The sequence below is a fragment of the Oncorhynchus kisutch genome, linkage group LG11 (assembly GCF_002021735.2).
Source record: "Oncorhynchus kisutch isolate 150728-3 linkage group LG11, Okis_V2, whole genome shotgun sequence".
Lineage (NCBI taxonomy): Eukaryota > Metazoa > Chordata > Actinopteri > Salmoniformes > Salmonidae > Oncorhynchus > Oncorhynchus kisutch.
Window position 1 is genome coordinate 48,670,680 of NC_034184.2, and position 14,554 is coordinate 48,685,233.

The 14,554-nt window shown below is 43.0% G+C and overlaps 1 protein-coding gene across 1 annotated transcript in view; it reads left to right on the forward strand.

The window, feature by feature from the left end:
• LOC109899567 (peroxisome proliferator-activated receptor gamma coactivator-related protein 1) overlaps positions 1-14,554 on the forward strand; it is a 34,971-nt gene that overhangs the window by 12,705 nt on the left and 7,712 nt on the right. Inside the window, exons 6-11 of the mRNA XM_020494913.2 lie at positions 3,411-3,471; positions 3,738-3,805; positions 4,123-4,840; positions 10,445-10,639; positions 11,421-11,499; positions 11,771-11,892. Of these exons, the coding sequence (XP_020350502.2) occupies positions 3,411-3,471; positions 3,738-3,805; positions 4,123-4,840; positions 10,445-10,639; positions 11,421-11,499; positions 11,771-11,892 (1,243 nt within the window). The remainder of the gene's footprint in view (positions 1-3,410; positions 3,472-3,737; positions 3,806-4,122; positions 4,841-10,444; positions 10,640-11,420; positions 11,500-11,770; positions 11,893-14,554) is intronic.

Genomic DNA, 14,554 nt, shown 5'->3' on the forward strand with positions numbered 1-14,554 from the left:
ATGGTTGGAGGAATTTAGTGCCAAGACTCTTATGGTCCTTAAGAATTTAACCCAAGCATTTGGCTTTGCAGGTCGATCTGGAACTTGCTCATTGTCTTAGGTGTTTTGGTGCAGGTTAGGAGCTTGAGAAGCAGCGCTAGACGTTGTCTTTTATTATTCATGGGTTATCTAGAGGGGCGTTCATACTTTGGTTTTGAGAACCACATTTTCCTTTGGTTGGTTAAGTCTTGTCATGTAGAAACATCCCATTATCAACTGTTCACATGTAAGGAGCATTCTCAGTAGGTTATCAGTATGTCCTTCCTGGAGTCCTTTCTGTGTTTTAGCCTAGTTTTTCCATTCCAACACACTAAGGCAATTGAGTTCATTGTTGGTTACTTCATATACTGTTTTATGCTAGTGTATATTCTACACATGAACATAGCTACGTGCCACCTCTGGCATTTTAGAAAGCATTGGTTTTCAGGTCCAAACATTGAGGTGTCAGTTGGAAACATGGGATATGGCTGTTTCAGGAGATGGATTTTGAGAACACTATGCTTTTTAGTAACCTGTTCCCATGTAATTATCCCCAAGGAGGAAATTGGGTTAACATTTTCTACCATTACTACTTTAATGTGTGAAGGTGCTGCGTAGTGAAATCAAATTGTATTCTTCAACAACAGGGTGTAGACTAACAGTGAAATGCTTCTTTACGGGCCCTTCCCAACAATGCAGAGAATGAAAATAAAGAAATAATAGGGAAATTATAACGCATAATAATAATAATAAATACACAATGAGTAAAAATAACTTGGCTATATACACAGAGTACCAGTACCGAGTCGATGTTCAGGGCTACAAGGTAATTTTGGTAGATACGGTTGAAGTCTGAAGTTTACATACTTTCGCCAAATACATTTATTCAGTTTTTCACAATTCCTGATGATTAATCCTAGTAAAGATTCCTTGTCTTAGGTCAGTTAGGATCACCACTTTATTTTAAGAATGTGGAATGTCAGAATAATAGTATGAGGATTATTTATATCAGCTTATATTTCTTTCTTCACATTCCCAGTGGGTCAGAAGTTTACATACACTCAATTAATATTTCAAACCAAAGTTTATTTGTCACGTGCGCTGAATACAACAGGTGAAATGCTTACTTACAGGCTCTAACCAATATTGCAAAAAAGGTGTTAGGTGAATAATAGGTAGGTAAAGAAATTAAACAAAAGTAAAAAGACAGGCTATATACAGTAGCGAGGCTACATATATGATGAACAGAGAGTAGCAGTAGCGTAAAAGAGGTGGTGGTGGGTGGCAGGACGCAATGCAGATAGCCCGGTTAGCCAATGTGCAGGAGCACTGGTTGGTCGGCCCAATTGAGGTAGAATGTACATGAATGTATAGTTAGTGGCTATGCAAATATGATTAACAGAGTAGCAGCAGCTTAAAAAGAGGGGTTGGGGGGGGCACACTGCAAATAGTCCGGGTAACCATTTGATTACCTGTTCAGGAGTCATATGGCTTGCGGGTAAAAACCTGTTGAAGCCTTTTTGTCCTAGACTTGGCACTTCGGTACCGCTTGCCATGCGGTAGTAGAGAGAACAGTCTATGACTGGGGTGGCTGGGGTCTTTGACAATTTTTAGGGCCTTCCTCTGATACTGCCTGGTGTAGAGGTCCTGGATGGCAGGCAGCTTATCCCCAGTGATGTACTGGGCCGTATGCACTACCCTCTGTAGTGCCTTGAGATCAGATCCCAAGCAGTTGCCACACCAAGTGGTGATGCAGTCAGTCAAGATGCTCTCAATTGTGCAGCTGTAGGACTTTTTGAGCATCTGAGGGCCCATGCCAAGTCTTTTTAGCCTCTTGAGTGGATGAGGCATTATCATTGCCACGATTGATCCTTCGTGATGTCGACACTGAGGTACATGAAGCTCTCGACCTGCTCCACTACAGACCTGTAATGTGAATGGTGGCGTCCTCGGCCCCTCAATTCTTGGAGTCCACTATCAGCTCATTTGTATCTTTCTGGCGTTAAGGGGGAGGTTGTTGTCTTGAGACCACACTGCCAGGTCTCTGACCAACTCCCTATTGGCTGTCTCATCGTTGTCGGTGATCAGGCCTTCCACCGTCGTGTCTTCAGCAAAGACATTGCGCTGCAATGCAGTCGTTGGTGAACTGGAAGTACAGCAGAGGACTAAGCATGCACCCCTGAAAGGCCCCTGTGTTGAGTCAACTTGGCAGATCTGTTGTTGCCTACCCTCACCACCTGATGGTGGCCCGTCAGGAAGTCCAGTATCCAGTTACAGAGGGAGGTGTCCCAGGGTCCTTAGCTTAGTGATGAGCTTGAAGGACACTATGGTGTTTAATGCTGAGATGTAGTCAATGAACAGTTTCTCACTTAGGTGTTCCTCTTTTCCAGGTGGTAGTGCAATTAAGATTGCATCATCTGTGGATCTGTTGGGGGAGTATACGAATTGGAGTGGATACAGGGTGTCTGGGATGATGGTGTTGTGAGTCATGACCAGACATTTGCAGCATTTTATGGCTACAGGTAGTCATTTAGACAGGTTACCTTGGTGTTCTTTGGCACATGGACTATGGTGGTCTGCTTGAAACAGGGAGCGTTTAAAAATGTCAGTGAAGACAATTGCAAACTGGTCAGCTCATGGTAAACCATCTGGCCCTGTGAATGTTAACCAGTTTGCCTTGCTCGCATAGGCTATGGCGAGCGTGTTTACACAGGTATCTAGAACAGCTGGTGCTTTCATGTATGTTTGTCCTGTATTGAGGGTTTGCCTGTTTGATGGCTTGTCATGGCGGGATTTCTTATAAGCGTCTGGATTAGTGTCCTGCTCCTTGAAAGCGGCTGCTCTAGCCTTTAGCATAGTCCAAATGTTGCCTGTAATCCATTGCTTCTGGTACGTACGTTCACTCTGTGGTCGACGCACTTATTAATGAAGCCGGTGACAGATCTGCTAAACACCTCAATGCAATTGGATGAATCCTGGAACATATTCCAGTCTGTGCTAGCAAAACAGTCCTGTTGCTTAGTCAGGGCAGCTGGTATGTGGTCATGTCGGCTGAGCTGCTGGAATTCTGCCCTGTCCACAATTCCATTTAACTCGCACACCGCTGCCCTTCTCTGGCTGGAAGTACAGACCCCAGCTAGAACAAGGAGCCAGGTGTGTTTGTGTCGCCCCCTACATTGGCACGTGTGTAATGACTCCACAACTGACTAGTCCAGGCCTAGCAAAATGGCTGAAACCTCCATGTAGATGTCCTGAAATCTAAATTATATAATGGAAACAAGTCCTTATGAATGTTTTGTTGGTGGAGAATGGTTAATGTGCTCCCCTACCCCCTTCCTCCATCCCTTGCTTTTACTCATGCTTTCTCTTCCCCCCCCCCCCCCTCTCTCCAGCAAAAGAGGAGCAGTGTGTTCCGGAGGTCTCTGGTAGAGCAGCCGCTGTAGGAAACTCTAGGTGAGTTACCCTACAGCCCCATGCTGCTCTGGGTCGGTATGTGTGTGTGTATGGAGGGCCTTCGCCAAGACCTACCGCAAACCGAAGACGTTGACTTCTGACCCCACAATGGGCCAAGCGCTCAACCATTTTCTATTTATTTCTGTTCAGCAGTTCGAAAATGTTCTACTGTCTTCGTCTGTGTGGTTTCTGGACTAAGCCATAGGCTCCTCTTAGAATGTACATGTTCAATAAAGCACTGTGTTGAAGGTTTGTTTCTATCACAGTGTGGCGCCGCCATGTGATAGGACCCCTGTGGAGAGAGTCCGAGCGCACGACCTGACAGGCACTGCAGGTACGAACTATTGTACACACACTGGTCACCCTGTTAGCTGCTAATGGTAATGTTATAGTGCAAATGCTAATCACAAACCAATCACCCTGTACATTGCTAATAATATACTGCTAACATACTAAAAAAACAAGGAAGAAGTTTACACCACTAACCTAAATCGCACTGTCACTCAATGGAGTAAATGAAAAGTAACCTGTTTCTCTTGGTAAAATGCTTTATATCCATTTGTCTTATGAAATCTACCTTCAAATGGCTGCCAGAGGTATTCTGCTTCAGATGGAACAGTAGCTGACTACTCTGTTCCCATCTCTTACCAGGTCTGACTCCTCCAGCTACCCCTCCTCACCAGATGTGGATGCCCCTGGTCCCAGTTGCCCTCCTTGGTAAGACTCGAGCCACTGAGGCCCCCAAATCATCGCCCTCCAAGGCAATCCAGATTGACGCACAGCCCCTGCCCTCCAACAAGCTTCAGAGCAAGCCCCCCAGCCCCCCTATAACTCCCACCCCCAATCCAGTGTCTCTCACCCTGGCCTTCTCAGACCACGACTACTCCCTCCTTCAGAAGGAACCCATGGCTATTGCAAGAGAGCCAGGCAGGCGCTGGAATGTCAAACAGCAAGCAGCCATCACCATCAAGCCACTTGGCAGCAACACTACCTGGGTACCCCAGAGGATCCCTGCCCCCTCCCTCCAAACCCTCACAACTGCCCTGGGTACGAAGAACCATCAGGCCCCCCTAGGTCCCCAGCCCCTGGATGTGAAGACTGACAGGACTAGCTCTGTGCTGGAGACCCCTGATGCCTCTCCCACCAGGCTGATGGACCAGGCTGGTCCCCTAGAGAGGAGTCCCAAGGCAGGGAGGTCTTACCGGGGCTACAATAATACCTTCTCCCCCAGGCCTTGCCCAAGCCCCAGGGAAGGAAAGCGAGGAAGGAGGAGGAAAAGGAGAATCCACTGTTCCTCCAGCCCTGGCTTTACTGACTCTGAGTCGGACTCCTCTTCTCAGTCTAGATCTCGCTCTCTACCCAGGAAGAGGTGAGATGCTCATCCCCCTCTTTTATTTCTGTCTTTATAGCTATTTGTCCCCCCTGTCACTGGGCAAGGCGGTGTCCTCTAATGGCACAGAGTCTTATATCTGGCAGGGGAAAAGAGAATGTCATTATTCATCCCAGTCATCTCTATTCAGTGAGGAAAAAGGCTGGTTCATGGGCACAGATTAGAGGTCGACCGATCATGAATTTTTAACGCCGATACCGATTATTGGTGGACCAAGAAAGCCGATACCGATTTAATCGGGTGTTTTTCAAAAATATATCTATCTGTAATAATGACAATTACAACAATACTGAATTAACAATGAACCCTTTTATTTTAACTTAATATAATACATAAATAACATCTATTTAGTCTCAAATAAATAATGAAACATGTTCAATTTGGTTTAAATAATGCAAAAACAGTGTTGGAGAAGGAAGTGCAATATGTGCCATGTAATTTTTTTAATATATTTTTTTAAAGCTAACGTTTAAGTTCCTTGCTCAACATGAGAACATATGAATGCTGGTGGTTCAATATTCCCAGTTAAGTTTTTGGTTGTAGTTACTATAGGAATTATGACGCGTCGAATATTTCTCTTATCATTTTTACACTGCTCAAAAAAATAAAGGAACACTTAAACATCACAATGTAACTCTAAGTCAATCACACTTCTGTGAAAACAAACTGTCCACTTAGGAAGCAACACTGATTGACAATAAATTTCTCACGCTGTTGTGCAAATGGAATATACAACAGGTGGAAATTATAGGCAATTAGCAAGACACCCACAATAAAGGAGTGGTTCTGCAGGTGGTGACCACAGACCACTTCTCAGTTCCTATGCTTCCTGGCTGATGTTTTGGTCACTTTTGAATGCTGGCGGTGCTTTCACTCTAGTGGTAGCATGAGACGGAGTCTACAACCCACACAAGTGGCTCAGGTAGTGCAGCTCATCCAGGATGGCACATCAATGCGAGCTGTGGTAAGAAGGTTTGCTGTGTCTGTCAGCGTAGTGTCCAGAGCATGGAGGCGCTACCAGGAGACAGGCCAGTACATCAGGAGACGTGGAGGAGGCCGTAGGAGGGCAACAACCCAGCAGCAGGACCGCTACCTCAGCCTTTGTGCAAGGAGGAGCAGGAGGAGCACTGCCAGAGCCCTGACAAATTACCTCCAGCAGGCCACAAATGTGCATGTGTCTCCTCAAACGGTCAGAAACCGACTCCATGAGGGCCCGACGTCCACAGGTGGGTTGTGCTTGCAGCCCAACACCGTGCAGGACGTTTGGCATTTGCCAGAGATCACCAAGATTGGCAAATTTGCCGCTGGCGCCCTGTGCTCTTCACAGATGAAAGCAGGTTCACACTGAGCACGTGACAGAGTCTGGAAACGCTGTGGAGAACGTTCTGCTGCCTGCAACATCCTCCAGCATGACCGGTTTGGCGGTGGGTCAGTCATGGTGTGGGGTGGCATTTCTTTGGGGAGGCTGCACAGTCCTCCATGTGCTCGCCAGAGGTAGCCTGACTGCCATTAGGTACCGAGATGAGATCCTCAGACCCCTTGTGAGACCATATGCTGGTGCGGTTGGCCCTGTGTTCCTCCTAATGCAAGACAATGCTAGACATCATGTGGCTGGAGTGTGTCAGCAGTTCCTGCAAGAGGAAGGCATTGATGCTATGGACTGGCCCGCCCGTTCCCCAGACATGAATCCAATTGAGCACATCATGTCTCGCTCCATCCACCAACGCCACGTTGCACCACAGACTGTCCAGGAGTTGGCGGATGCTTTAGTCCAGGTCTGGGAGGAGATCCCTCAGGAGACCATCCGCCACCTCATCAGGAGCATGCCCAGGTGTTGTAGGGAGGTCATACAGGCACGTGGAGGCCACACACACTACTGAACCTCATTTTGACTTGTTTTCAGGACATTACATCAAAGTTGGATCAGCCTGTAGTGTGGTTTTCCACTTTAATTTTGAGTGTGACTCCAAATCCAGACCTCCATGGGTTGATAAATTTGATTTCCATTGATAATTTTTGTGTGATTTTGTTGTCAGCACATTCAAATATGTAAAGAAAAAAGTATTTAATAAGAATATTCCATTCATTCAGATCTAGGATGTGTTATTTTAGTGTTCCCTTTTATTTTTTTGAGCAGTGTATTTTATATACCTTGGACTATTGGATGTTCTTATAGGCACTTTAGTATTGCCAGCCTAATCTCGGGAGTTGATAGGCTTGAAGTCATAAACAGCGCTGTGCTTCAAGGTTTGCTAAGCGCTGATCCAATGAACGAATGCTTACGAGCCTGCTGCTGCCTACCACCGCTCAGACTGCTCTATCAAATATCAAATCATAAACTTAATTATAATAAACGCACAGAAATACGAGCCTTTGGTCATTAATATGGTCAAATCCGGAAAATATTATTTCGAAAACAAAACCATTATTCTTTCAGTGAAATACGGAACCATTCCGTATTTTGAAGTCTAAATATTGCTGTTACATTGCACAACTTTCAATGTTATGTCAAATTCTAGCAAATTAATATGGTCTTTGTTAGGAAGAAACAGTTCGCAATGAGCCAGGAAGCCCAAACTGTTGCAGAAACCCTCACTCTGCTTGCACTGAACACAAGAGAAGTGACACAATTTCACTAGTCAATATTGCCTGCTAACATGAATTCCTTAACCTTAGCGGAACCCCTCGACAACATTCCGCTGAAAAGGCAGCGCTCGAAATTCAAAAATATTTTTTTGAAATTTGTAACTTTCACACATTAACAAGTCCAATACAGAAAATTAAAGATAAACATGTTAATTTACCCATCCTGTCCGATTTAAAAATATATATAATAATAAATATATTTGTTTAAATCAAATCAAATTTATTTATATAGCCCTTCGTACATCAGCTGATATCTCAAAGTGCAAACAGCAAGCAATGCAGGTGTAGAAGCACGGTGGCTAGGAAAAACTCCCTAGAAAGGCCGAAACCTAGAGAGGAAACAGGCTATGAGGGGTGGCCAGTCCTCTTCTGGCTGTGCCGGGTGGAGATTATAACAGAACATGGCCAAGATGTTCATAAATGACCAGCATGGTCGTATAATAATAAGGCAGAACAGTTGAAACTGGATAAAAAATGCAACTGTTCACAGAATTTAAGATATACTTCTCCTTAATGCAACCGCTGTGTCAGATTTCCAAAAACTATATGGAAAAAGCATAATCTGAGAACGGTGCTCAGAACCCACAACACCCAGAGAAATATCTGCCATGTTGGAGTCAACAGAAGTTAGAAATTACACCATAAATATTCACTTACCTTTTGATCTTCATCAGAAGGCACTCCCAGGAAACCCAGTTCGACATAAATGACTGATTTGTTCCATCATTTATGCCCAAATAGCCACTTGTTGTTAGCGTGTTCAGCCCAGTAATCCATCTTCATGAGGCGCAGGCACTTGATCCAGACAAAAACTCTTAAAAGTTCCATTAGTCCTTTAGAAACATGTCAAACCATGTATGTAATCAAACTTTACTATGTTTTTAACATAAAACATCAATAATGTTCCAACCGGAGAATTCCTTTGTCTTCAGAAAAGCTCTGGAACGAGAGGTAACTCTGTCGGGGGCTCTCGTCACGTGCCTGAGACACTCTGCCAGACCACTGACTCAAACAGGCCTCATGAGCCCCTCCTTTATAGTAGAATCCTCATTCACGTTTCTAAAGATGGTTGACATCTAGTGGACGCTGTAGGAACTGCAACTGTCCTTATCTCAAGGTGTATTTGGTAGGCCAAGCTTTGAAAAACTACAAACCTCTGATATCCCATTTCCTGGTTGGATTTTTCTCAGGTTTTCACCTGCCATATGAGTTCTGTTATACTCACAGACATCATTCAAACTGTTTTTTTAGAAACTAAAGTGTTTTCTATCCAATACTAATAATAATATGCATATATTAGCATCTGGGACAGAGTAGGAGACAGTTCACTCTGGGCACGCTATTCATCCAAAAGTGAAAATGCTGCCCCCTATCCCAAAAAGGTTAACTAAATATGCAGGTTTAAAAAAAATATAACTTCTGTGTATTGATTTTAAGAAAGGCGTTTATGTTTAGGTACATATGTGCAGAAAACATACTTTTTTTCACAAATGTGCTTCTGTTAAATCATCACCCGTTTGGCAAAGTTGAAGTAGGCTGTGATTTGATGATAAATTAACATTCAATTAATTATATGCAACGCAGGACAAGCTAGTTAACTGCAGATGGTTGATATTACTAGGTTATCTAGTGATTATGTGAAGATTGTTTTTTATAAGGTAAGTTTAATGTTAGCTAGCAAATGACCATGGCTCATTGCAGCCACAGGGTCCTTTTGACGCTGGACTCACGTGATAGGTGGTCAGCCTGCCATGCAGTTTCCTCATGGATTGTAATGTAATCTGTGTCCAAAAAGGCTGATTACCGATTGTTATGAAAACTTTAAATTGGCGCTAATTAATCGCCATGGCCACTAATCGGTCGACCTCTAGCAGAGATGAATTTATCTGTTTTGAACAAATACAGTACCAGTCAAAAGGATTTTTCTTAATTTTTTACTATTTTCTACATTGTAGAATAATAGTGAAGACATCAAAACTATGAAATAACACATATGGAATAATGTAGTAACCAAAAACAAAAAAGTGTTTTAATCTAAATATATTTGAGATTCTTCAAAGTAGCCACCCTTTGCCTTGACAGCTTTACAAACTCTTGGTATTCTCTCAACCAGCTCAATGAGGATTCAACCTGGAATGCTTTTCAATTAACAGGTGTGCCTTGTTAAGTTCATTTATGGTATTTATTTCCTCAATGCGTTTGAGCCAATCAGTTCTGTTGTGACAAGATAGGGGTGGTATACAGAAGATAGCCCAAGTCCATATTATGACAAGAATAGCTCAAATAAGCGAAGAGAAATGACAGTCCATTACTGACTGACCTTGTCTTAAAATCTGGAAAATGTCAAGGACTTTAAAATTGTCTTCAAGTGCAGTTGCAAAAACCATCAAGTGCTATGATGGAACTGGCTCTCATGAGGACCGCCACAGAAAAAGGAAGACCCAAAGTCCTCTGCAGCAGAGTTAACAAGTTAATTAGTTACCAGCCTCAAATAGCAACCCAGATAAATGCTTGAGTTCAGGTAACAGACACATCTCAACATCAACAGAGGAGACTGTGTGAACTAGGCATTCATGGTCGAATTGCTGCAAAGAAACCACTACTAAAGCACACAAAGAAGAAGAGAAGACTTGCTTGGGGCAAGAAACACAATCAATGGACATTAGACTGGTGGAAATCGGTCCTTTTGGTCTGAGTCCAAATTTGAGATTTTTGGTTACATCCGCCGTGTCTTTGTTTTCATTTGTTTAACACTTCTTTTTTTTTTGGTTACTACATGATTCCATTCTGTCCCCCCCCCTCCATCTGCTACCAATGTAGCAATCAAAAAGGTGATGTCATTGGCTTAAACCAATATGACTAATGGCGATATCCAGTCCATCCTAATCTGACATTACTGACAGATTCCCTTCTCCTTCCCGTTCATCTCTCCTCCAGGTACAGGCCCCGTCACTCTGATAGCAGCTTCAGTGCCTCATCCTGCTCCTCTTCTCGTTCCTCCTCTCCTTCCTTGGACTGCTTTCCAAGGCGGCGGCGATATTCCTACTCCTCTTCCCGATCAAGATCATGGAGTAGGTCCCGTTCCCGCTCTCCCCACAGACGGGCGTGGAGTAGATGCAGCAGACAACGCAGGTAATTTAAGCACTTTCCTCATAAACAACCACGAGTCATTTTTTTCTATGGTATTTGTCAGTTCAAATTAACCAAAAATGCATGCAGTGCAGTCAGATCAGTGTATGTTTTCCTGACTACTTGGGATAGGATAACGTAATTTACAGTGCATTCGTAAAGTATTCAGAACACTTGACCTTTTCCACATTTTGTTACATTACAGACTTATTCTAAAATTGATTCAATTGTTTTTTCCCATACCCCATAATGACAAAGCAAAAACTGTTTTTTAGAAATGTTTGCAAAATTATAAAAAATGAAATATAAAATGTACGTAAGTATTAAGACCTTTTACTCATTGTTTTGTTGAAGCACCTTTGGCAGCGATTACAGCCTTGAGTCTTCTTGGGTATGAAGCTACAAGCTTGGCACACCTGTATTTGGGGAGTTTCTCCCATTCTTCTCTGCACATCCTCAAGGTCTGTCAGGTTGGATGGGGAGCGTCACTGCACAGCTATTTTCAGGTCTCTCCAGAGATGTTTGATTGGGTTCAAGTCCTGACTCTGGCTGGTCAACTCAAAGACATTCAGCGACTTGTCCTGAAGCCACTCCTGCATTGTCTTGGCTATGTGTTTAGGGTCATTGCCCTGTTGGAAGGTGAACCTTCGTCCCCGTCTGAAGTCCTGAGCACTCTGGAGCATGTTTTCATGCTTTAGAATGCACTGTACTTAGCTTCATGGATACAGATTTTTTTTCAATTGTATAACATTGACCACGTCTCCTATTCCATTTCTTTCCACAGCCCGTTTTTCAGACCAGGCTACCGGCCTGAATCTAGAGAAAACAGTGAGGTGGTGAAGAGACTCAAAGATAAAGCCATTGTGAGTACATACTTTTCTATTAAAGTGAAGTTGGCCAGTGATGATACGATAAGTCGGAACAGGACAGTCTGTCTCTGGGGGTCACTGGGTCAAGGTCACGTTCTGTCTCTGGGTTCAGTTCCCCAGAGCAGCGTTGAAGACATAGGCATTTGTCTGAGAAGGGCCCCTTCTCAGACATTGAAGTCAATAGTGCCTTGTCTGATACCGTGTGTGTGTGTATGGTGAAGAGAAATAATTGTCAGCTGACTAATGCCGTGCTCTCTCCCCTCAGGAGGAGCGTAGGGTTGTTTACGTAGGGCGAATCCGAGAGACAATGACTCATAAAGAGCTGAAGGAACGCTTCTCTCTGTACGGAGAGATTGAGGAGTGCACTTTACATTTCAGAGGCCATGGGTAAGTACTCTGAAACACCGGTCATGTTTTGTTTCAATAACGAGTAATGCCTGGAACGGCACAATATGGAAAACATTTTGAAACTAAAAACGAGTTCTATTGAACAGGTCTGAATCCTACCTAGGGCTGTTACGGTGATAATTTTACCTCCACACCGACAGTCACGAGTCATGATTGCAGTCATGGTAACGAGGCTTCTCTGATGGCAAACTTGCTAACGGCAAGTCGCTAATGGCCTGGTACTCAATGCTCTATTGTCCCTCTAATCACGCTGACATCAATGTAAATGCAATCGAAAATCAAACATTTCATGAGAGCCCTGGCATTGAGATTGAGTGGAATAGGATCACATGTGTAGCGAGAGCCAGCTCCTCATAGCTGGTTGATGCATGCAATTAAATAAGTGGTCCTATAAGCCCACGTTGTGCAACATTTCTATAGGCTATGCAGTTGTGTAAGAACAGTTTTGATGGCCTCCATCAGCTTTCTATAGACTAGGCCTATTTTATTTCTCAATTTTCCTAATGTTGATAATATTAAGCACAACTGGAGTAGCCTACCTAGCTGGAATGAAAATTAACCATGGGAAAACGTCCTCCATTCGCTATTCAAGTGTGTACGGATGTCTTTGTTATGCCCCTGTTCCGACAGGTGCATAATGGCCCATTTTCTAAATCAAATGTGATTTCACACATAATATTTAGTACATGTAAAGACTAGACTAAATTGAATAGTCTGGAGAGCCCATAGCCTACAGAGCCTAGTGAAATGTGTTCTTATAAGGCTAGTCATTGCGCAATTGCATGTGAAGTGTTTTGACTGCTCACTATGAGGGTCCTGCTATATTTATTGATAAATACCTTAAATTAAGCACATTCATTCCACTTTACAACTGGTAAAGCCTACCTGGCATATTTAAAAACACAATCGCACATATTCGCTACTTGAGTACAGGCAACAGATTACTTTTTTTGTGGCCCATTCTAAATAAGAAATAATTGCACCTGTGGCCATCAGTGCCGTTTTAAGAGGACGATTTGTTTCTCATGAGTGGTCTTATTTCTATTAACAACCTATTGGGTGACTGTTACTCAAATTCCATTCACCCAGTTCAATGTAACAGCGATAGGTTTAGAGTACTCAAATTTTCCCTATACCCATCAGGTTGCTACAACAAATTTGATGTGACAGACAGTAACACATGGACAGACGGTGTCATTCAATACCGCCTTGCACACTCTTGCCTGCATCTAGCTGATATAGGCTGTATTCATTAGTCCAACAGTTGCAAATGAGCGTTTCTGTTGGATAAATTCAGGTGTTTATCCCTGTTCCGTTTGCTTCCGTTTTAAGTAACATTTAACAGAATCAGTGGAATGAATACACCCCTGATCACGTGAAAGCACATTGATATTTTATAGCAGTAGTATTCCTTCTCGCATTTATGCGCTTTACCTCTTCCATTTGCTTGTGGACTTCAATACACAACACATCAGCTGTGTGTCACAAGCCAAACCGCTACACACAGCTTACATCATTGTCACCATATTTGCTAAATTAACCTCATAGTCAGCATAGCTAATAGAACTAATGCGTTACTAAACCCGCTACAATAATGCAGTAACGTTATTAAGCAGTTACACCAGCTGGCAGCAGTGGCAATACATTTGTAAAACCAAAAGCTTACCTTGATTAGGTCATAAGTAAAGACAAGATTACTTTGAATAGTCTGATGGGTGAGAATATTATGAAGTGCTTGTCAAATTGCGAATGAGAATGGTGAAGTCTGTGCAGCCTGCACAAGAAACGGAGCAGAGTGCATGGCTTTACTTTTTTCAAATCATCATTAGTCGCATCATGCAGCCTTAATGTATTAGAAATCAAAACAAGATTTGTGTCTCACACATTTTTTTTCTAATTCTCAACACCAAATTGCAGCATGTGCGCATTCCATGGGAAATCGTTTGGATAAAAATAGCTGAATAAAATAAAAAGGATATGTTGAATTTTATTCTTACTATAAAATAATGCCATGGGAATTCTAAGCAAATCTTGTCTGCTTAATCAACTAGTGTAGCCCATAGTCACATGGCATATCAAGGGCAGAGCCTAACATAAGGATGGCTCAGAATATGCTATTCTGTTTTTTTTTAGACCCGCCTAAAATGGATCTATTGTGATGGTGTAGGCTATATTGAATGGTTTTATTTGACTTTTTTGAAGTGTAGATGTTTCAAAGGTTTGCATTAGTTGCTTGTTGGCTAAGTGTGGAACCCCGAAGATGCTAAACGTGTTTGTTAATTAACAGTAAATGACTGTAAGACCAGCAGTTACTTGCATGATGGTTATGACAAAATTTGATGACCGCCACATCCATGGTCTTACCACTTCCGTCGCTAAACATTTTGTGCTTGCTGAACACATCTTGAAGACTAATTTTCTTCCCCGACCCAGAACACCAACCCTTGCTTGACCCTTTCCGTGGTCTCTCAGGCCAAACTACAGCTGCTACAGCAACAACCAGGCTAAACCACCAGTGGCTCTTTTAAGAACTCACACCTCAACACGATCTAGTAGTATTCATGTCACCAAGCAGCAGAAAACCAACCAACAAGGAGGGACTACCCAACATTGTCCACTAATTAATGCAAATGTTTGTCTT